This window comes from Marmota monax, unplaced genomic scaffold (genome assembly GCF_021218885.2).
Source record: "Marmota monax isolate L192 unplaced genomic scaffold, Marmota_monax_Labrador192_F-V1.1 WCK01_AAM20220418_F8-fsc00089, whole genome shotgun sequence".
Taxonomy (NCBI): Eukaryota; Metazoa; Chordata; class Mammalia; order Rodentia; family Sciuridae; genus Marmota; species Marmota monax.
The window spans coordinates 1,205,091-1,228,238 of NW_026694744.1; the positions used below are offsets into that span (position 1 = coordinate 1,205,091).

General features: G+C 39.9%; 1 protein-coding gene across 5 annotated transcripts in view; it reads right to left on the bottom strand.

Moving 5' to 3' along the window:
• The window catches only part of Reps2 (RALBP1 associated Eps domain containing 2), a 221,732-nt gene extending 200,649 nt beyond the window's left edge, over positions 1 to 21,083 (bottom strand). For 3 of the 5 annotated variants that reach the window (XM_046424254.2, XM_046424252.2, XM_046424251.2), the window contains exon 1: positions 20,780 to 21,082. In XM_046424254.2, the coding sequence (XP_046280210.1) occupies positions 20,780 to 21,013 (234 nt within the window). In that variant the 5' untranslated portion in view covers positions 21,014 to 21,082. Of the gene's footprint in view, positions 1 to 20,779 lie in introns of all 5 variants that reach the window. The other 2 variants (XM_046424253.2, XM_046424256.2) reach the window with 1 other exon arrangement.
• Between the last annotated feature and the right edge of the window lie 2,065 nt (positions 21,084 to 23,148).

Sequence of the window (23,148 nt, forward strand, 5' to 3'; positions counted from 1 at the left end):
TTTAAAAAAACAATTCTTAATTGCTGGCATTTATGGGATTTACTTCAATTACTCAGGAAGTTAACACAGGTGAAACACTTTGCCCTCAGGAGACTGAACCAAGTTATTTTTTGAAAAATAATGGCAAAGTGCTACAAATAAATTAAGTCAAAGCAAACATTTCCCACTAGCCTACTGTTAATAACCCTCCTAGTCCTGAGTTACAATTCTAGTTCTGAATCAAAATCTCTGAATGAGAGATAATAGAGTACATTAAATAGGCCCAACAAGCAGCTGACATTTGCTCCCGATGAACTACCCCAAAACAGAGCTTATTCTTCCTCTTTTGTCCTTCACCCTTAACAGTGAAGCCTAGCTGACAGGGCCAGATAAAAAAGGTCAAGAGCAGAGCTCAGAGCCAGACTATAAGGACTGTTAAGGGCGTGTTTTGAGGAAGCAGCTGAGCGTCCATTTGCTCTGGGCTTCCTGCAGGATGGACTGGAAAAAGGAGGGATCACAGCAGACTTACAGAATTTTGACCCCAGACTTGCCTTTTGACTTTCAAAACAATGAACTATGAAAAACAAATATTTCGGCCGCCCCCTCCCCCTGCGCCGGCAAGGTAGACGGAACTGTGACCACCCAGAGCAGGCCCAGCGGCCTGCTGAGGGGCAGAGCCGCCCCCCACCCCCCGCGCCTGCCAGGTAGGCGGAACTGTGACCACCAACAGAAAAGGCCCAGTGGCCCGCGGAGGGACAGAGCTTCCAATCACTCCTGTAAGGTAGGCGGGCCTGCAACCAACCGGCAGAAGAGGAGCAGCGGCCTGCTGAGAGGCAGAGCCGCCCCCTCCCCCCGCGCCTGCAAGGAGACGGAACTGTGACCACCAACAGAACAGGCCAGACCTGCAACCGAGAGACAGAACAGGCCCAGTGGCCTGAGGAAGGGTAGAGCCGCCCCCCCACCCCGCGCCTGCAAGGTAGGCGGACCTGCGACCCACTGGCAGAACAGCCCCAGAGGCCTGCAGAGGGGCAGTGCCGCTGCCTGCGCCTGCAAAGTAGGCAGAACTGCGACCACCAACAGAACAAGCCTAGCGGCCCGCAGAGGGACAGAGCTGCCGCCCGCGCCTGCAAGGTAGGCGGACCTGCTACCGACCGGCAGAGCAGGCCCAGCGGCCTTCCGGTGTGGTAGGCACGTTGCCCCAATTGGAAGAGGGGCAGAGCCGCCACCTGCGCCTGCGAGGGAGACTTTGCAACTATACAAGACCAATATAAATATATAGGGGGAAAATTCAATAGCACAACAGTTTCACCAAGTAGAAAGGAACGTGAACAGTATGAAGAGACAAGGAAAGAAAGGACCACAAGCAATGCAGGTCAACTCAACGTTAGAAGAGGTAATAGCTGCAGCAGATGGAATGTCAGATAAAGAATTCAGGATATACATGCTTCAGATGATCTGGAGTCTCAAGGAAGACATCAGACAGCAAAATCAGACAATGAAAGATCACTTCAACAATGAATTACATAAACAAATCCAAGAAGCAAAAGATCAACTATACAGGGAAATAGAGGTTATAAAAAACAAACAAACAGAAATCCTAGAAATGCAGGAAGCAATAAGCCAACTTAAAAACTCAATTGAGAATACTACCAGCAGAGTAGAACACTTAGAAGATAGAACATCAGACAATGAAGATAAAGTATTTCAACTTGAAAAGAACATAGACAGCTCAGCAAGACTGTTAAGAAACCATGAGCAGAACATCCAAGAAATATGGGATAACATCAAGAGACCAAATTTAAGAGTCATTGGGATACAGGAAGGGACAGAGTTTCAAACCAAAGGAATGAGCAATCTATTCAATGAAATAATACGAGAAAACTTCCCAGACTTGAAGAATGAGACAGAATCCCAAATCCTAGAAGCCTACAGGACGCCGAATGTGCAAAATCACAAGAGACCCACACCTAGACACATTATAATGAAGATGCCCAACATACAGAATAAGGAGAGAATTTTAAAAGCTACAAGAGAAAGGAAGCAGATCACATTTAGGGGTAAGCCAATCAGGATAACAGCTGATCTGTCAACACAGACTCTGAAAGCTAGAAGATCCTGGAATAACATATTTCAAACACTGAAAGAAAATGGGTTCCAACCAAGAATTGTGTTTCCAGCGAAATTAAACTTCAGGATGGAAGATGAAATTAAAACCTTCCACGATAAACAAAAGTTAAAAGAATTTGCAGCTAGAAAACCATCTCTTCAAAACATCCTTGGCAAAACATTACAGGAAGAGGAAATGGAAAATAACAATGAAAACCAACAGTGGGAGGTAGGACACTAAAGGGGGGAAAATAATCAAAGAGGAAAACAAACCATGTTTAGTAACATAAATAAACAAATATGGCTGGAAGAACAACCCATATCTCAATAATAACCCTAAATGTTAATGGCTTAAACTCACCAATCAAGAGACACAGGCTAGTAGAATGGATCACAAAACAAGACCCAACAATATGCTGCCTACAGGAGACGCATTTGATAGGAAAAGACATACATAGGCTGAAGGTGAAAGGTTGGGAAAAATCATATCACTCATATGGACTTCGGAAACAAGCAGGAGTGTCCATACTCATATCAAATAAAATAGATTTCAAGCCAAAGTTAATCAAAAGGGATAAAGAGGGACACTACATACTGCTTAAGGGAACCATACACCAACAAGACATAACAATCATAAATATATATGCCCCAAACAATGGTGCAGCTATGTTCATCAAACAAACTCTTCTCAAGTTCAAGAGTCTAATAGACCACCACACCATAATCATGGGAGACTTCAACACACCTCTCTCACCACTGGACAGATCTTCCAAACAAAAGTTGAATAAGGAAACTATAGAACTCAATAACACAATTAATAACCTAGACTTAATTGACATATATAGAATATACCACCCAACATCAAGCAGTTACACTTTTATCTCAGCAGCACATGTATCCTTCTCAAAAATAGATCATATATTATGTCACAGGGAAACTCTTAGACAATATAAAGGAGTAGAGATAATACCATGCATCCTATCTGATCATGATGGAATGGAACTGAAAATCAACGATAAAAGAAGGAAGGAAAAAGAATACATCACTTGGAGAATGAACAATAGGTTACTGAATGATCAATGGGTTATAGAAGACATCAGGAGGAAATTAAAAAATTCTTAGAGATTAATGAAAACACAGACACAATATATCGGAATCTATGGGACACATTGAAAGCAGTTCTAAGAGGAAAATTCATTGCTTGGAGTTCATTCCTTAAAAAAAGAAAAAACCAACAAATAAATGATCTCATACTTCATCTCAAAATCCTAGAAAAAGAAGAGCAAAACAACAGCAAAAGAAGTAGAAGGCAAGAAATAATTAAAATCAGAGCTGAAATTAATGAAATCGAAACAAAAGAAACAATTGAAAAAATTGACAAAACTAAAAGTTGGTTCTTTGAAAAAATAAACAAAATCGACAGACCCTTAGCCATGCTAGCAAAGAGAAGAAGAGAGAGAACTCAAATTACTAACATACGGGATGAAAAAGGCAATATCACAACAGACACTTCAGAAATACAGAAGATAATCAAAAATTATTTTGAATCCTTATACTCCAATACATTAGAAGATAGTGAAGGCATCGATAAATTTCTTAAGTCATATGATCTGCCCAGATTGAGTCAGGAGGATATAGACAACCTAAACAGACCAATATCAATTGAGGAAATAGAAGAAACCATCAAAAGACTACCAACTAAGAAAAGCCCAGGACCGGATGGGTATACAGCAGAGTTTTACAAAACCTTTAAAGAGGAACTAATACCAATACTTTTCAAGCTACTTCAGGAAATAGAAAAAGAGGGAGAACTGCCAAATTCATTCTACGAGGCCAACATCACCCTGATACCTAAACCAGACAAAGACACTTCAAAGAAAGAAAACTACAGACCAATATCTCTAATGAACCTAGATGCAAAAATCCTCAATAAAATTCTGGCGAATCGGATACAAAAACATATCAAAAAAATTGTGCACCATGATCAAGTAGGATTCATCCCTGGGATGCAAGGCTGGTTCAATATACGGAAATCAATAAATGTTGTTCACCACATCAATAGACTTAAAAATAAGAACCATATGATCATCTCCATAGATGCGGAAAAAGCATTCGACAAAGTACAGCATCCCTTTATGTTCAAAACTCTAGAAAAACTAGGGATAACAGGAACATACCTCAATATTGTAAAAGCAATCTATGCTAAGCCTCAGGCTAGCATCATTCTGAATGGAGAAAAATTGAAGGCATTCCCTCTAAAATCTGGAACAAGACAGGGATGCCCTCTCTCACCACTTCTGTTCAACATAGTTCTCGAAACACTGGCCAGAGCAATTAGACAGACGAAAGAAATTAAAGGCATCAAGATAGGAAAAGAAGAACTTAAATTATCACTATTTGCAGATGACATGATTCTATACCCAGCAGACCCAAAAGGGTCTACAAAGAAACTATTAGAGCTAATAAATGAATTCAGCAAAGTGGCAGGATATAAAATCAACACGCATAAATCAAAGGCATTCCTGTATATCAGCGACAAATCCTCTGAAATGGAAATGAGGACAACCACTCCATTCACAATATCTTCAAAAAAAAATAAAATACTTGGGAATCAACCTAACAAAAGAGGTGAAAGACTTATACAATGAAAACTACAGAACCCTAAAGAGAGAAATAGAAGAAGATCTTAGAAGATGGAAAAATATACCCTGTTCATGGATAGGCAGAACTAACATCATCAAAATGGCGATATTACCAAAAGTTCTCTATAGGTTTAATACAATGCCAATCAAAATCCCAACGGCATTTCTTGTAGAAATAGAGAAAGCAATCATGAAATTCATATGGAAAAATAAAAGACCCAGAATAGCAAAAACAATGCTAAGCAGGAAGTGTGAATCAGGCGGTATAGCGATACCAGACTTCAAACTATACTACAGAGCAATAGTAACAAAAACAGCATGGTACTGGTACCAAAACAGGCGGGTGGACCAATGGTACAGAATAGAGGACACAGAAACCAATCCACAAAACTACAACTATCTTATATTTGATAAAGGGGCTAAAAGCATGCAATGGAGGAAGGATAGCATCTTCAACAAATGGTGCTGGGAAAACTGGAAATCCATATGCAACAAAATGAAACTGAATCCCTTTCTCTCGCCATGCACAAAAGTTAATTCAAAATGGATCAAGGAGCTTGATATCAAATCAGAGACACGCCGTCTGATAGAAGAAAAAGTTGGCTACGATCTACATACTGTGGGGTCGGGCTCCAAATTCCTCAATAGGACACCCATAGCACAAAAGTTAATAACTAGAATCAACAAATGGGACTTACTCAAACTAAAAAGTTTTTTCTCAGCAAAAGAAACAATAAGAGAGGTAAATAGAGAGCCTACATCCTGGGAACAAATCTTTACTCCTCACGCTTCAGATAGAGCCCTAATATCCAGAGTATACAAAGAACTCAAAAAATTAGACAATAAGAGAACAAACAACCCAATCAACAAATGGGCCAAGGACCTGAACAGACACTTCTCAGAGGAGGACATACAATCAATCAACAAGTACATGAAAAAATGCTCACCATCTCTAGCAGTCAGAGAAACGCAAATCAAAACCACCCTAAGATACCATCTCACTCCAGTTAGATTGGCAGCCATTATGAAGTCAAACAACAACAAGTGCTGGCGAGGATGTGGGGAAAAGGGTACACTTGTACATTGCTGGTGGGACTGCAAATTGGTGCAGCCAATTTGGAAAGCAGTATGGAGATTTCTTGGAAAGCTGGGAATGGAGCCACCATTTGACCCAGCTATTCCCCTTCTCGGTCTATTCCCTAAAGACCTAAAAAGAGCATGCTACAGGGACACTGCTACATCGATGTTCATAGCAGCACAATTCACAATAGCAAGACTGTGGAACCAACCTAGATGCCCTTCAATAGATGAATGGATAAAAAAAATGTGGCATTTATACACAATGGAGTATTACTCTGCATTAAAAAATGACAAAATCATAGAATTTACAGGGAAATGGATGGCATTAGAGCAGATTATGCTAAGTGAAGCTAGCCAATCCCTAAAAAACAAATGCCAAATGTCTTCTTTTATATAAGGAGAGTAACTAAGAACAGAGTAGGGACGAAGAGCATGAGAAGAAGATTAACATTAAACAGGGATGAGAGGTGGGAGGAAAAGGGAGAGAGAAGGGAAATTGCATGGAAATGGAAGGAGACCCCCAGAGTTATACAAAAGTACATATAAGAGGAAGTGAGGGGAAAGGGGAAAATAATACAAGGGGGACAAATGAATGTCAGTAGAGGGGGCAGAGAGAGAAGAGGGGAGGGGAGGGGAGGGGAGGGGGGATAGTAGAGGATAGGAAAGGCAGCAGAACACAACAGACACTAGTATGGCAATATGTAAATCAATGGATGTGTAACTGATGTGATTCTGCAATCTGTATATGGGGTAAAAATGGGAGCTCATAACCCACTTGAATCAAAGTGTGAAATATGATATATCAAGAACTATGTAATGTTTTGAACACCAACAATAAAAAATTAAAAAAAAAAGAAAAACAAATATTTCTAGTCCTGACACCTCACAACTCTTCACAGCAGGACTTCTTAATTGTTTTTATGCTGGGCCCCTTTGGCAGACTGTTATGTGGACCTCTTATGACAATATTTTTAAATGCATAAAACATTTCAAGTTAAGTTGGGTGCTGTGGCACACACCTGTAATCCCAGCAACTTGGGAGGTTGAGGCAGGAGGTCCAGGCCAGCCTCAACAACTTAGGCCTTCATCAACTCAGTGAGACCCTGGGGATGTGTCTCAGTGGTTACGTTCACCCTGGATTCAATCCCTGATACAAAAAAAAAAAAATTCCTATTTCTGTAGGTGATAAAGCCAAAGGAATTGCTGATGTTACTGTGGTGTATTGCCTTCAAGCATAACAGAATGAAATGGCCAATTGGGATGGTGGTAATAAAAACAAATGTTTTTCCTGCCATCCAAACTCACAGACACTTGAAGAAGATCCAGATTATGGTCTTCTTGGAAGCATTCTGGGCAAGAGTGGCAATACAGGGCAAGAACATCTGCTTTTATACTTTTTATCCTGCCTCCCTCCAGGTAAGAGGAAAAACAAATTACCTAAAGACTAAAATTGAGCCAAGTGTAGTGGTGCACACCTGTAATTCCTGCAACTCAGGAGGCTGAGGCAAGAGGCTCACAAGTTCTAAGCAGCAACAGTAATTTAGAAATGCCCTAAGCACCTTTGTGAGACCCTATCTCAAAACAAAAAGGGCTAGAGACGTCGTAGCTCATTGGTAAAGCATCTCTGGGTTCAATCCCCAGTACTAAAAAAAAAAAAAAAAAGATTAAAATTGAAAATACCTATGAATACATATACTTGCCAGTTCTATTTGGGATAAGAAAATGAATTATACATTAAAATGTTTCCTTAAAGATAAAGAAATTCAAAATTAGTAATGGAGCAACATACATACATTTAATTTTATATATATATTTTTTTTTCTGGCCTCAAAAAATTAACCAGAATAATTTTCTGCTTTAGATAAAGAACCAAAGGACCAATACTCACTTGGTGTTGGTGCTTTTGTATAATCTCCTCCCCTTGAGTTCAGACAAAACATATGACTTGCTTCTAACCAATGGAATATGGCAAAAGTGATGAGATGTCACTTGCCTTAGGTGACTAAAGACACTCTCCTGCTGGCCCTGAAGAAGCAAACAGCCATGTGAACTACCTATAGAGAGGGCCAGGGGGCAAGGAACTGGAGGTGGCCTTGAGAAATTTAGGACCTCAATACTAAAATCACAAGCATAATGGGGATGCAACCCAGTGCTAGAGCACTTGCCTAGCACATGTTAGACCCTAGGTTCAATCCCCAGCATCAGCAAAATATATTTTTAAAGTCACAAGCAAAAGAATTCTACTAACAAGTACAAGAGGTTGGAAGAGGCCTCTAAACTCCATAAAAAAATTCAATCCAGCTGACACCTTGACTGTATATTTATGAAACCCTAAACTGAGGACCCAGCTAAATCCTGTCCAAATTCTCAACCCACAGAAACAGGAAGGTAGTAAATGTGTGCTTATTAAGCTTCTAAATTTATGGCAATTTGTCATAGAGCAATACTGCAGTAACCAACAGAGGTGACCAACCATCCCAATTTGCCAGGGACTGTCTGAAAACTAAAAGGTCCATACTCCAAGAAAACCCTCAGTCCTGAGCAACCCAGGCTGATTGCCTGCCCACCAATAGATGTATAGAAATAATAGAATAAACAGGAAATATAAGATCTTTGCCTTTAAGAACCAAATAGAAAGTTGGGGGAAAAAACCTGGAAATCAGTCAAATCATCTTTTAAAAGTTATAATTAGGAAAAGAGCCCAAGATTTCATCAAAACCAAATTTCTATGCCTTTCGAATAGGGTAGTCCCTACTTAAGAATGTGAAATTGGGACCATGTTCGAAGTCATCTTATATGCCTAGTCTTCAGTTGGTTACTTTCTCGATCTCCCTATTGGTTTCTAAATCAGTTCTCAATCACCATTTATCCCAATAACTGGCAAAGGCTTGATTATGTTGAATCATCATCAGTCTTAACAATTGGACTATAAGCCACAGGTAACATTTTCGCCTATCTTAAACTACAGCACAATCTCACTTCTTTCAGTCCACTCCAGGTTCCTTCCTTAAAGACAAAACTATGAATTATATGTCTGAGAATTGCTTCAAGATAATAGAGGGGGACAGGAACAGAGTAGGAATATACATTAAAAAAAGGAATTGGCCATTCACTAATAGTTGTTGAGGCTACATGGCAAGTACAGTAGGATCTACTGCATTATTCTACCTATTCATTTGTTTGAGATTTTCTATTTTTTAAAAAAAGATGAGATTAGCAAAGGCCTAAGCAACTTAATGAGACCCTGTCTCAAAATAAAAACAAAAAAGCCTAGGGATGTGGCTCAGTGGCAAAACACCTCTGGGTTCAATCCTCAGTATCAAACAATAAAGTTAAATTTTAAAAAAGATGAGGAAAAAATAAAGCCTGTGAAAAGTCCAATTAATTGGAGCCTGAGGTGGGAGGATTGCAAGTTCAAAGCCAGGCTCAGCAACTTAGTGAGACTCTAAGCAACATAGTGAGACACTGTCTCAAAACAGAAAAATAAAAATGAAAATGACTGGAGGTGTGACTTAGTGGTTAAGTACCCTTGAGTTCAATCTCTTAATCGATGCAAATCAGGAGACTGAGGCAGGACAGAGTTCAAGGTCAGCATCAGAAAGTTAGTGAAACCCTATCTCAAAAATAAACAATAGGCCTGGGATGTATAGCTCAGGGATAGAGCACTCCTCAGTTCAATCACCAGTACCACCCCCCTCTAAAAAAGAAGAAGAAGAAGAATATCAGTATGGGCTACACACAGGGGTGTAAGCCCATAATCCCAGATACTCAGGAGACTGAGGCAGGAGAATCTCATGTTTGAGGCCATTCTGGGAAACTTAGAAAGACCCTATCTCAAAAAAAAATTTTTTTTAAGGGCTAGGGGTGTAGTTCAGTAGTAGACCACATACCTCGCATGTATGAGGCCCTAAATTCAACTCCCCAGCACCACAAAAGAAAAAAAGAATATCAGTGTACATTCTGCTATCTCTGAAGGTATTTTTAATGTTCATACATGTGTTTAGAACAGTCCCCTATTCATGTGACATTCCACATAAAGCAGGAAAGCCACTACTTTCCTTTGGCATAAAGATCTCCACATCAGCATAAAGATGACTCATTGTAAGGGTAGACAATAAAGATTTTGTAAAAGGAAATATAAATGAACTGAAGGTACATGTGTCAACAAGGATAAACTCCAAAAGCATAACAATGAGAGGAAAAACAAGTTGCAGGTTACACAAACTGCAATATTCCATATTTTGAGTTGAAAATTCATGCAGATATATACAAACGAGATAGAAAAAGACAAGTAGAAATTTTTTCAAAATTATGCAAACCAAATTCAGGACAATAGTAACCTCTAGGGTAGGGAAGGAGGGGAATGGGACCAGAGAAGACAAAGGAAGCTTTAACTCTAGTAGGACCGTCATAATTCATGCACTGAGTGCTAGGTACAGTTATTTGTTGGATAACTCCCCAGTTTTGCACGGCCGAGGCAGGAGGATTACAAGTTCAAAGCCAGCCTCAGCAACTTAGTGAAACCCTGTTTCAAAATTTAAAAAAAAAAAACAAAGCTGAGGTTATAGCTCAGTGGTACAGTGCTTGCCTGGCATATGTGGGACACTGGGTTCAATCCTTAGCACCACATAAAAATAAAGATATTAAATTTTTTAAAGATAAATAAATAAATAAATAGCCAGGTGAGGTGGCACACCCCTGTATTCTGACTGGCTTGGGAGACTGAGGCAAGAGGATCTCGAGTTCAAAGCCAGCCTCAGCAAAAGCAAGACACTAAGTAACTCAGTAAGATCCTGTCTCTAAATAAAATACAAAAAAAAAAAAAGGGCTGGGGATGTAGCTCAGTGTCGTGTGCCCCCTAGTTCAATTCCCAGTACCCTAAATAAATAAATAAAACTAAAAAGTGCTGGGAATGTAGCTCAGTGGTTAAGTGTCCTTGGGTTCAATCCTGCTACCAAAAAAATTAAATAAAAAATAAATTTAAAAAATAACATCCAATTAGAACTATAATGCAAACATCCTTTCAACCAAATAAGGGTTCATCTCATTTATTCTCTTTGAGAAAAACAACACTGTCTATCTCAAATAGCATATATTCCTAGTTATCATTTTAGTATGCTGACTTCTATCTCCCTAAATACGTGTTACAAAATCATATGATCTAAAGATGAAAAACTATAAAACTGCTTCATTTTCATTTTTAAAAATAAATCTGGCTACTAAAAGAGTAACCAGAAAAGGATTACAAGAATTTTGTCTTTTACCTATAGTTTCCTTAATAGTTAAACAATTGCTTCAAAGATTTAGACAAAAACTTAAAAAAGACCTCTTCCCAAAGGTAACACTATGTATTCTGATTTTTAAATATCTCCTACTTCTCATACCTTTCTTGTACTTCTTTACCTCGATCAAACTACCTAGACAATCAGACATTACCTATAGGGGTTTTCCCCATTCGATGACTTCTTTTGATCATACAGAATCAATAGTATTTAATAACTATTCCTCTTAATGTCTAAGAATTATCACTCATAAACACGAAAACCAATTATAGGCTGGGGATAGAGCTCAGTTGGTAGAATGCTTGCCCCAAACATACAAGGCCCTAGGTTCAATCCTAAGCACCACACACACACACAAAAAAAACTTATAATAGTCACTCAAAATTTCCACAGTATTCCCAGAGACTAAGACACCACCCTATAAAATATACATTATATGGACAGTGGGTATAGCTCAGTGATAGAGTGCTTGACAAGTTTGCATGAGGCCCTGGGTTCAATCCCCAGGACTGAAACAAAACAGACCTTATAAAGGATTCTATATAGTTTGCTTGTTTGTTGTGGGGGGGCTAGGAAGCGGGGGAGGGCAGGGTTCCAGGGAATGAACCCAGGGATGCTTAACCACTGAGCAACATCCTCAGTCCTTTTTATATTTCATTTAGAGTCAGGATCTCACTGAGTTGCTTAGGGCCTTGCTAAATTGCTGAGGCTGGCTTTGAACTTGTGATCCTGCCTCAACTTCCCGAGCCACTGGGATTACAGGCTTTTATCATTGCACCCAGCTTTCTATACAGTTTGTTCATTCATTATGTCAAATTTAAAATTTGTAACTTTGAGGAAGATATTTTATTTTTAAATGTCATGCTTCAAATCTTTTCCTACCCAAAAAAAAAGATTCTTAAGTACAAAAACATTTGTATTGGAATGTAAGCGCCATGAGGATAGGACTTCCTATGGTTCAGGGCTATAACATCAGCACCTAGGACAGTGCCTGTCACACAACAGACACTTAAACGTGTGTCAAACCAGAACCTGATTCCTACCACACCCTATGCCTTCTAGTAAAATGTCGACCTTTGAAAGCCAAAGAAATACTTCACAGCTGAGTGAAGTGGTACAAAACTGTAATCCCAGCAGTTCAGGAGGCTGAGACAGTAGGATCACAAATTCAAGGCCAGCCTTAGCAACATAGTAAGGTCCTAAGCAATCTAAAAGACCACGTCTCAAAATAAAAAATAAAAAGTGCTGGGGGACTGGAGTTGTAGCCCATTAGTAGAGTGCTTACCTAGCACATGTGAAACACTGGGTTCAATTCTCAACACCACATTAAAATAAATAAAATAAAGGCATTGTGTGCATCTATAACAAAAAAAAAATTTAAAAGAGGGACTTGAAGGTTGGTTCAATATACGGAAATCAATAAAAGTAATTCATCATATCAATAGACTTAAAGATAAGAATCATATGATCATCAATAGACACAGAAAAAGCATTCAATAAAATATAGCACCCCTTCATGTTCAAACATTAGAAAAACTAGGGATAACAGGAACATATCTCAACATTGTTAAAGCTATCTATGCTAAGCCCCAGGCCAACATCATTCTAAATGGAGAAAAATTGAAAGTATTTTCTCTAAAAACTGGAACAAGACAGGGATGCCCTCTTTCACCACTTCTATTTAACATAATTCTTGAAACACTGGCCAGAGCAATTAGACAGATGAAAGAATTAAAGAGATACAGATAGGAAAAGAAGAACTCAAATTAGCACTGTTTGCCAATGATATGATTCTATACCTAGAAGACCCAAAAAACTCCACCATAAAACTTCTAGAACTAATAAATGAATTCAGCAAAGTAGCAGGATACAAAATCAACACCCATAAATCAAAGGCATTTCGGCACATCAGTGACAAATCCTCTGAAAGGGAAAGAGGAAAACTACCCCATTTACAATAACCTCAAAAAAAATACTTGAGAATCAACCTAACAAAAGAGGTGAAAGAGGGGCGGGGGCTGTAGCTCAGTGGCAAAGTGCTTGCCTAGCATGCATGAGGCACTGGGTTCGATCCTCAGCACCACATGAAAATTAACAAATAAAATAAAGGCTTTCTGTCCATCTACAACTACAAAAAAAAAATTTAAAAGAGGTGAAAGACCTCTACAACAAAAACTACAGAACACTAAAGAAAGAAATTTAAAAAGACCTTAGAAGATGGAAAGATCTACCTTGTTCTTGGATAGGCCAAATTAATATTGTCAAAATGACCATACTACCAAAAGCATTATACAGATTTAATGCAATTCCAATCAAAATCTCAATGACATTCCTCATGAAAATAGAAAAAGCAGTCATGAAATTCATCTGGAAAAATAAGAGACCCAGAATAGCTAAAGCAATCCTTAGCAAGAAGAGTGAAACAGGTGGCATCACTATACCAGACCTTAAACTATACTACAGAACAACAGTTACAAAGACAGCATCGTATTGTCACCAAAACAGACCTGTAGACCAATGGTACAAAATAGAGGACATAGGGACAAACCCACATAATTACAATTATCTTATATTAGACAAAGGCGCCAAAAACATACATTGGAGAAAAGATAGCCTCTTCAACAAATGGTGCTGGGAAAACTGGAAATCCATGTGCAACAAGATGAAATTAAACCCCTATCTCTCACCATGCACAAAACTTAACTCAAAGTGGATCAAGGACCTAGGAATTAAACCAGAGACCCTGTGCCTAATCGGAGAAAAAGTAGGCCCAAATCTCCATCACATTGGATTAGGCCCCAACTTCCTTAATAAGACTCCTATAAGCAAGAATTAAAATCAAGAATCAATAAATGAGTTGAATACAAACTAAAAAGCTTCTTCTCAGCAAAACAAACAATCATTGAGGTGAATAGAGAGCCTACAGCTTGGGAACAAATTTTTACCACATGCACATCAGATAGAGCACTAATCTCTAGGGTACATAAAGAACTCAAAAACCTTAAAATCAAAAACACAAATAATCCAATCAATAAATGGGCCAAGGAACTGAACAGATACTTCTCAGAAGATGATATACAACCAATCAACAAATATATGAAAAAATGTTCAACATCTCTAGCAATTAGAGAAATGCAAATCAAAACTACTCTAAGATTTCATCTCACTCTAGTCAGAATGGCAGATATTAAGAATACAAACAACAATAAGTGTTGGTGAGGATGTGGGGGAAAAGGCACACTCATACATTTTTGGTGGGACTGCAAATTGGTGCAGCCAATCTAGAAAGCAGTATGGAGACTTCTTGGAAAACTGGGAATGGAACCACCATATGACCCAGCTATCCCGCTCCTCAGTTTATACCCAAAGGACTTAAAAAACAGCATACTACAGGGACACAGCCACATCAATGTTTATAGCAGCACAATTCACAATAGCTAAATTGTGGAACCAACCTAGATGCCCTTCAGTAGATGAATGGATAAAGAAAATATGATATATACACAATGGAATATTACTCAGCATTAAAGGAGAATAAAATCATGGCATTTGCAGGTAAATGGATGGAGTTGGAGAATATAATGCCAAGTGAAGTTAGCCAATCCCAAAAAACCAAATGCCGAATGTTATCTCTAACATAAGGAGGCTGATTCATAGTGGGGTTGGGAGGGGGAACATGAGAAAATTAGACGAACTCTAGATAGGGCAAAGGGGAGGGAGGGGAAGGAAGGGGGCAAGGGGGTAAAAAGAAGGTGAAATGAGATGGACATCATTGCCCTAAGTACATGTATAAAGACACAAATGGTGTGAATATACTACGTATACTACCAGAGATATGAAAAATAGTGCTCTATATGTGTAATATGAATTGTAATGCATTCTTCTGTCACATATAACAAATTAGAATAAAAAATTTTAAATAAATTATACACATTTTTTTAAAAAAAGGAAGGGCTTGGTCAATCATGGTGGCACACACCCAGCAGCTCAGGAAGCTGAGAAAGGAGGATGGCAAGTTCAAAGCCAGCCTTAGCAACGGCAAGGCACTAAGCAACTCAGCGAGACCCTGTCTCTAATAAAATAACAAAAATAGGGCTGGGGATGTGGCTCAGTGGTTGAGTACCCCTGAGTTCAATCCCTGGTACCCTCCCCCCAAAAAAGTAGGGGCTAGGGATGTGGCTCCCTGAGTTAGCATCCCTGGGTTCAATCCAGAGTACCAAAAAAGAAAGAAAAGAGAAATACTTCACAACCCGGTAAACAACCACCAATATTTGTAGCCCTTTGTCTTAAGATATTAAACAAAAACTACTTGCCCATTCTCAGACATTCATATACTCTTTTTTTACTTTACAACTGTTTTCATTAGGGCAGGGGATATAGCTCAGTTAGTAGAGTGCTTGCCTTGTATGCCCAAAGCCCTGGGTTCAATCCCCAACAACACAAAAAGTTAAAAATTTAAAAAGTGTTTTAATTCTACTTTCCACCTACTGTCAGAATTCTGATTTTAAAACAAATCAGGCCAGGCATGATGACACATGCCTATATCCCAGAGGCTTGGAAGGCTGAGATAGGAAGATCTCAAGTTCAAAACCAGCCTCAGAGGCTGGGGCTGTAGCTCAGATGCAGAGCACTTGCCTAGCATGTGTGAGGCACTGGGTTTGATCCTCAGCACCACATAAAAATAAACACATAAAATAAAGGCATCCTATCCATCTACAACTACAAAAAAAATTTAAAAAACAATATCAGCAACTTAGTGAGATCATGTATCAAAATTTAAAAAATAAAATAAAAAGGACTAGGGATGTGGCTCAGTGGTTAAACACCATTGGGTTCAATCCCTGGAACAAAAAAAAGATAAAATAAAATAAATAAGCACATGAAAATAAACACATAACATAAAGACAAAAAAATTTTAATTAGGCTATTGTAATGCATTCAAATATAATCGAAGATGGCAAATAATTACTAAAACGATATTTAACATAATGTGATTAGGGAATTAAAAATTAAAACAATGAAATATTACAATAAACATAGATGGTAATATTAATCTGATTAATATTAATATATTTCAATGACCAAAATGCAAAACATTGACAATACAAAATGCTAACCAGAAGGTAGAATAACAGGAATTCTTTCACTGTTGGTGGGAATGGAAAATGGTACAGTCACTTTGAAAGACTGACAGTTTTTTATAAAATCAAACATATTCTTGTGATATGATCTAGCAGTCATGCTCCTTGCTTTTTACCCAAATGAGTTAAAAACTTTTGCCCACACAAAAAGTTCCACAGAAATATTTATAACTGTTCTATCCACAACTGCCGAAACATAGAAGCAACCAAGAGCCCCTTCAGCAGGTAAACATTGAAATAAACTAGTACATCTAGACAATGGACTATTATTCAGTGCTAAAAAGAAACGAGCCACCAAACCATGAAAAGACATGGAGGAATCTGAAATGCATATTACTAAGTGAATGAAGCCAATCTGAAAAGGCTATATACTTTATAACCCCAAATATATAATATTCTGAAAAAAGGCAAAACTAAAGACAGCAAAAAGATCAATGGTTGCCAAGGGTTATTGGAGAGGAAGGGATGAATCAGTGGACTACAGAGGATTTTTTAAATTTTTTTTAATACTTGTAGATGGACAGCATGCCTTTATTTGTTTAGTTTTTTATGTGGTGCTAAGGATCAAATCCAGTGCCTCACACATGCTAGGCAAGCACTCTGCCACTGAGCTACAGCCCCTGCCCACTAGAGAGGATTTTTAGGGCACTAAAATTATTCTACATGTTAGTATAATGATGGATGTATGTCAAACATTATGCAAACCCATAGAATATACAATATCAAGTGTGAACCCTAATGTAAACTATAGACTTTAAGCAATAATAACATGTCAATGTAAGTTCATCAAAAGTAACAAATATACCACCCTGGGGCTACATGTCTATAGTGGGGGAGGCTATACATGTATAGGGGCAAAAGGTATATGGAAACTCTCTGTATTCTAGTCTCAATGTTCCTGTGAACCTAAAATTGCTCTGAAAAAAAAAGTCTATTGAAAAATACCTTGCATGGGCTAAGAGTTAGTTCAGTGGTAGAGAACTCGCAAAGCATGGGTGAGGCACTGGATTAAATTCCCAGAACCACTATATACATGTTTACATATATGCATGTGAATAAATATATATATATATATATATATATATATATATATGCATGTGTTAGCTTTCAATCACTATAACAGAATACCCAAGATAATTAATTTACAAAGAGAAAAGGCTTATTTTGTTTCCTAGTTCTGGATGATGATCTATTGACCCTGTCACTTTGGACCTCTGTTGGGAGTGCTGGATGGCAATGATGAGAATCACAAGACAGAGCAAACTGCTCACCTCATGGTCAGAAAGCAAAAGGAAAAGAAAATTCAGGGAGCATGGGGGTAGAAAAGATGGTAAATGAAATGAACATCATTACCCTAGGTACATGTATGATTGCACGAACGGTGTGACCCTCCTTTGGTTACAACCAGACAAGTCAAAAATTATGCTCCATTTGTGTACAATGAATCAAAGAGAATTCTGCTGTCATGTGTAACTGATTAGAACAAATAAATTTTTTAACAAAGAAAGAAAAGGCCAGAGTCCCACAGTCCCCTTAAGGGAATGCCCCAATGGTCTGAAGACCTCCCACTAGGTCCCCATAGGCCCCACCTCACAAAGCTATCACCACATCCCAATAGTATCACCCTGGGACCAAGTCTAACACCCTTAGAAGATATCTACCAAACCACAGCATGTTAAAATTTTATATATATGTATGTATGTATATATATATATATATATATATATATATACACATGTATGTATATATACATATACACATACATATATAGGCACATATAAATATGTATTTATAACTTGTAAGCATATATAAATGTTTATATTTATATAGAGACAGGAGAAAAACTCTAACATAATTTTGTAGGCTAACTTCCATAACAAAGTAACAGGTGTACTGGACTATTTTTACTTCAAGGAGATAAAATTAGGTATTGGAGGAGGTGAGTACAGGGAGGTTGAACCCAGGGGCACTTTACCGCTGACCTATATCTCCAGCCTTTTTTATTTTGAGACAGGGTCTCACTAAGTTCCTTAGGGCCTCACTAAGTTGCTGAGGCTGGCCTCAAACTTGAAACCCTCCTGCTTCAGCCTCCCAAGTCCCTGGGATTACAGGCATGCACCACCATGCCCAGCAAAATTAGGAATTTTTGTAGAATATTTACTGTTGGTAAAATGGTGACATTTTCTCCCTTCCTGGTACATTATGGTCATCTTAACTATATACTTAAGAGGAAAACTTGGTGGTTACCATAGAAACTACCAGGGCTGATTAGTGCCTCCATGATTTGAGCAGTTATACCTGTTGGGCCACTTAAATCTAAACTTACAGGTTCCTGTTTAACAGGGAAGGGGAAACTGTCTACATTTGTTTTAAAGAGTGGCTAATACATTGATGTAGTGATGCAAATTGAGGTGGATCAAGCATACACACATACACACACCCCACAACCACCACTGCCAAAATGATATGTAAAAATTAGGTGGCTGCCAGTTGCTTTGTTTCACTCTGTAAGGATTACCTTTCCCTATTCAGGATGCCTTTAATGTTCACTTTCACCTGTACCAAGAACACTGGGTTAATGTAATTTTGTTAGTCTCAATGGGAAGGATGATGTTTGGTTTGGTTTGGTTTTGCTGGGCTGAATCAGGGAGCATAAAGGTCTGAGGTTTACGCCAAGCAATCTTCTAGTAACATTCCCTTTTACCAGTATCTAAAACAGTCTTTTGCAAGCTATTTTCATCTGCAGAATATAATCTCATTCATGCAAAGGTACTGAGCCTTAGGGATTTTTTAATCATATATACCTCAAGGAAGCATGGATTGCAACACAAGGAAAGCCCCTTCCAATTCCTGAGGAAGCTTTAACTAACATATTCATAATTAATATTCAGATCTTCTCCTATCACACTTAGTACATTACTGACAACAAAATAAGCCTTAACAGGTGTGCAGTTCTCTCTTGCTGTATAGCATGTCATTTTAATAAATGTATTATCCTTGGAAATATTCTGAGGGCCTCATGAAATAGCCATGGTTTGTGTTTTAAGACACTTTCTCTTTACCTGGACTAACTCAACTGCTCAACAGAAGTGGCAGAACCATCTACGTATCAAGGACTTCTTTAGGGACAAATCCATGCTAATTTCTATGAATGTTAATTATATTTTCAGGAATTCAAAATTTGAAAAGATGAAAAGATTAGAGTAGCTAAAGTTATGCTCATAAACATATGGGCATATACATGCTCCATCAGTACAAAACACAGTCTTAAGTGACCAAAAACAAAAAGCCTACAACACATTGATACCAGAAGTGAACCATAAAACCATAATATTCCTTTAGAACTACATTTTACAGGATCACTCGCCACTGTAAAAACCCAATTAGTGTTAGTAACTTTCATATGATTGCTTTTTAAGAAAAGCTCCATTTCATATTTGGGGTTTGAGATTAACCATCTTATCACCATTTAGTGCTGGTGATATTAAATGAAAGGCAAGGGCTTATCAGGTAGTCTTTCCCCAAGCTTAGAGGAAAGCACAAAACAAAAACAGCACCTGCTGGGGATGAGGGAATCATTTTACAGGTATGGAGCAGCCAAAAAGAGGCAGCTCTGACATCTCTTCCTTTCAAATTCTATTTCAAATTCACATGATGATAAGATGGGAAACTACAGCTGTGTACCATGGTGACTTGTGCGATCCACTTCTAGCCCCAAATGAGGAACTTGGCTTTGACTTGACCAATATCCTCTTGCAACCCTAAGTCCTTGCTCCGCAACTCGCCATTAAGCTTTTCCAATTTAATACTAATACTCAGAAATACACTGGCGGGGGCTGGGATGTGGCTCAAGCGGTAGCGCGCTCGCCTGGCATGCGTGCGGCCCGGGTTCGATCCTCAGCACCACATACAAACAAAGATGTTGTGTCCGCCAAATACTAAAAAATAAATATTAAAAAATTCTCTCTCTCTCTACCTCTATCTCTCTCACTCTCTCTTTAAAAAAAAAAAAAAAAAAAAAAAAAAAAAAAAAAAAGAAATACACTGGCGGACAAATATACATGTAGTAGATATACATATAAATCACAATAGAAAGAGGACAACATGCAACCCTGGGCCCGGAGCCATACAGAAAACACACCCTTCAAGTTCAAATCCCAGCAAGGCACCCTGAGCGGCCACCCGGGAGAGGGAGGGGCAGGAGCGGGGAACAGAGGTTAAACCAGACACCAGCCAAAACAAACATCACTTCCAGGACAGGACAAACTTTGGGCTAGGGCGGCGGTAGAACCCCAGGAATGACCGGGGGAGGGGAGGGAGTGTCAGACGGTCTCAAGAGAAGAAGACAGGGAGTGGACCCAGCATTGGCCGAGCTAAGCTATGGAGGAGGCTGGTGTCCCTAGAGCACAAGGGCGTCGCCGCCATCCCCAGCTACAGAGTCTCTGACACCTGGCCGAGGACTCATATCTCTGGGGACAACCGTGTCACACAAAACGTCCCACAGACACTATCCCACAGATTCGCAAAGAAAGGGGGCGCAGGGACCTACCTGGTGCAGCGTTTCGGCAGGGAGCTGCGATGCCCGAAACAGGTCAGCCACTGGGCCAGCGGCCGCAGTGGCAGCGCCAAGGGCGACCCTGGCGGACTCAGGGGGCCCGGGACCCGCGCCCCCGCTCGCGGCGCCCGCGCAACGCGCGAAGAGCTCGGAGTAGCACTGCTGCTCGCCCTCGCTCAGCAGCAGCGGCGGCCCAGAGCCGCAGCCTCCGCCAGCCGCCGCCTCCATAGGGCCTTCAAGAGGACCGGCGGAGCACTGTCACCGGCTGAGGTGCCACTGCCACTGCCACCGCCGCCGCCTCGGCCTCGGCCGCCGCCGCCCCCACGCCCCGCAGCTGCCGCGCGGCCGCTTCCTCCCGGCGCGCGCCGGCCCCGCCCCCGGGCTTCAATGTTGTGCCTCCGCCGCGCGGCACATGGAGACAGGCGCGGCACCAACCAATCACATCCTGGGATCACACCCAGGCCCCGCCCAGCGCCAGGTAACTAACTCGCGCACCGCCCTCCCGCTGCGGGTCACCTGCTCTGCCGGCTAAGCGAGGCTGGGAGGTCGGGTTCCTGCGCTGCTCCTAGCCCACCTTTCCCCAGAGGGACATCTTTGGCTCTCTGCACTGGGTGGGAAGGGAGCACCTAGCACTGGAGAACAGGACTTTTCGTGTAGCGGGAAAAGCTGTGATGTTTTCTCCACAAAAGGCTGGAACAGGTGTAGAGCTCATGCCACGCAGTGCCCTTCCCAGAAAAGGGAGGAGGCATGATAAGTTAAGATTTCCCTTCTTCCATAGGAGTTCTGCCTGAAAAGTTGGAGCACAAATATGTGCATACGATTTGGGTCCCAGAAACTACCCAGAACATTCAAAATGGTTATGGGGTTAAGGCACTTTCGAAGACATGATTCAATCCTGAAATTGAGCCTCAATAAGGAATACCATCACTCTTAAATAGTACAGTGATAGAAGAAAAAAGGCACTTTCTGCAAATCCCTTTAGACCAATTCCTGGTTTTGCAGAAGAGGAAACTGTGTTGTACTCACCTTCATTCATCCAACACTCCTTGAGTATCTACTATATAGCAGATTTTTGTACTAACGCCTGAAATTACAGACTTCAGTCCCCCCCATCCAAAAACATTTCTTTTGATAAGAAAATAGACCTGTTTTTTTTAAAAAAAAAAAAAAGGCAGAAGCATGGTGCTATTTATCAATAGTCCCAACTACTGGAGAGGCTGAGGCTGTAGGATCATCTGAGCCCAGGAGTTAAAGCAAGCCACCCCTCTTGAAAAAAAAAAAAAAGGAGGAGGAGGAGGAGGAGGAGTTTGTTTGGTACAGGGATTGAACCCAGAGGGGGGGGCTTGCCCACTGAGCCATACCTCCAGCCCTTTTTATCTTTTATTTTAAGACTGGGTCTCACTAAATTGCTTAGGGCTTCACTAAATTGCTGAAACTGGCTTTGAACTTAATCCTCCCGCCTCAGCCTCATAATCTCAGTCTCTGGGATTATAGGCATGTACCACCACACCCCACCCTAAAAAAAAAATTGGGATGGGAGAGGGTGGGGGGATACCGGGGATTGAACTCAGAGGGACTCTACCACTGAGCCATATCTCAGCCCAATTTTGTGTTTTATTTAGAGACGGGGGTCTCAGTGAGTTGCTTAGTGTCTCACCATTGCTGAGGCTGGCTTTGAACTCGAGATCCTCCTGCCTCAGCCTCCCAAACTGCCATTACAGGTGTGCACCACCATGCCCAGCTTCAAAAAAAAAAAACTTTTTTAAAATACAAAACTTACCCAAGTTCACACCAAAAGTCAACACTAGAACCCACATCATTACACAGGTCATGTGCCTCCTCTATCTCCATACATCGTTTTTCTAAAGAATGCACACAATATTTTTCAAAATGACTTTCTCCCACAAGACTATACTCTAGCCACTGGGGTCATATAGTTTCATGTGTGAAAACTAGAGAGGAAAAAGGAAAAGAAAGGTGGAGGAATCTCATGAGAAAAGAGATGGGGGGGGGGCAGGGAATACTGGGGAATGATATTGACCGAATTATATTGTTACTCTATGTACATGTGCGAATATGTAAAAGATCCCACAGTTATCATTACTATAATGCACCAATTAAATAAAACGGAAAATTTTTTAAAAGACAAATTCCAGAAAAGAAGCCATTGGAAAAAAAAATCTGCCTTCTACAAAACTGGAAATTCCAGCATCAGCCCTGCCTATTTGCATCTCTTTTCCAAAAATTATCTTTTTAAATGCCATTTTACTAGGAAGAGTTGCACAAATCATCAAACCTTGGTGGTAAGTCCTAATACAAAGGGCAAAAAAAAATCGGTCCAGGGTTAAGTACTAATATAAAAT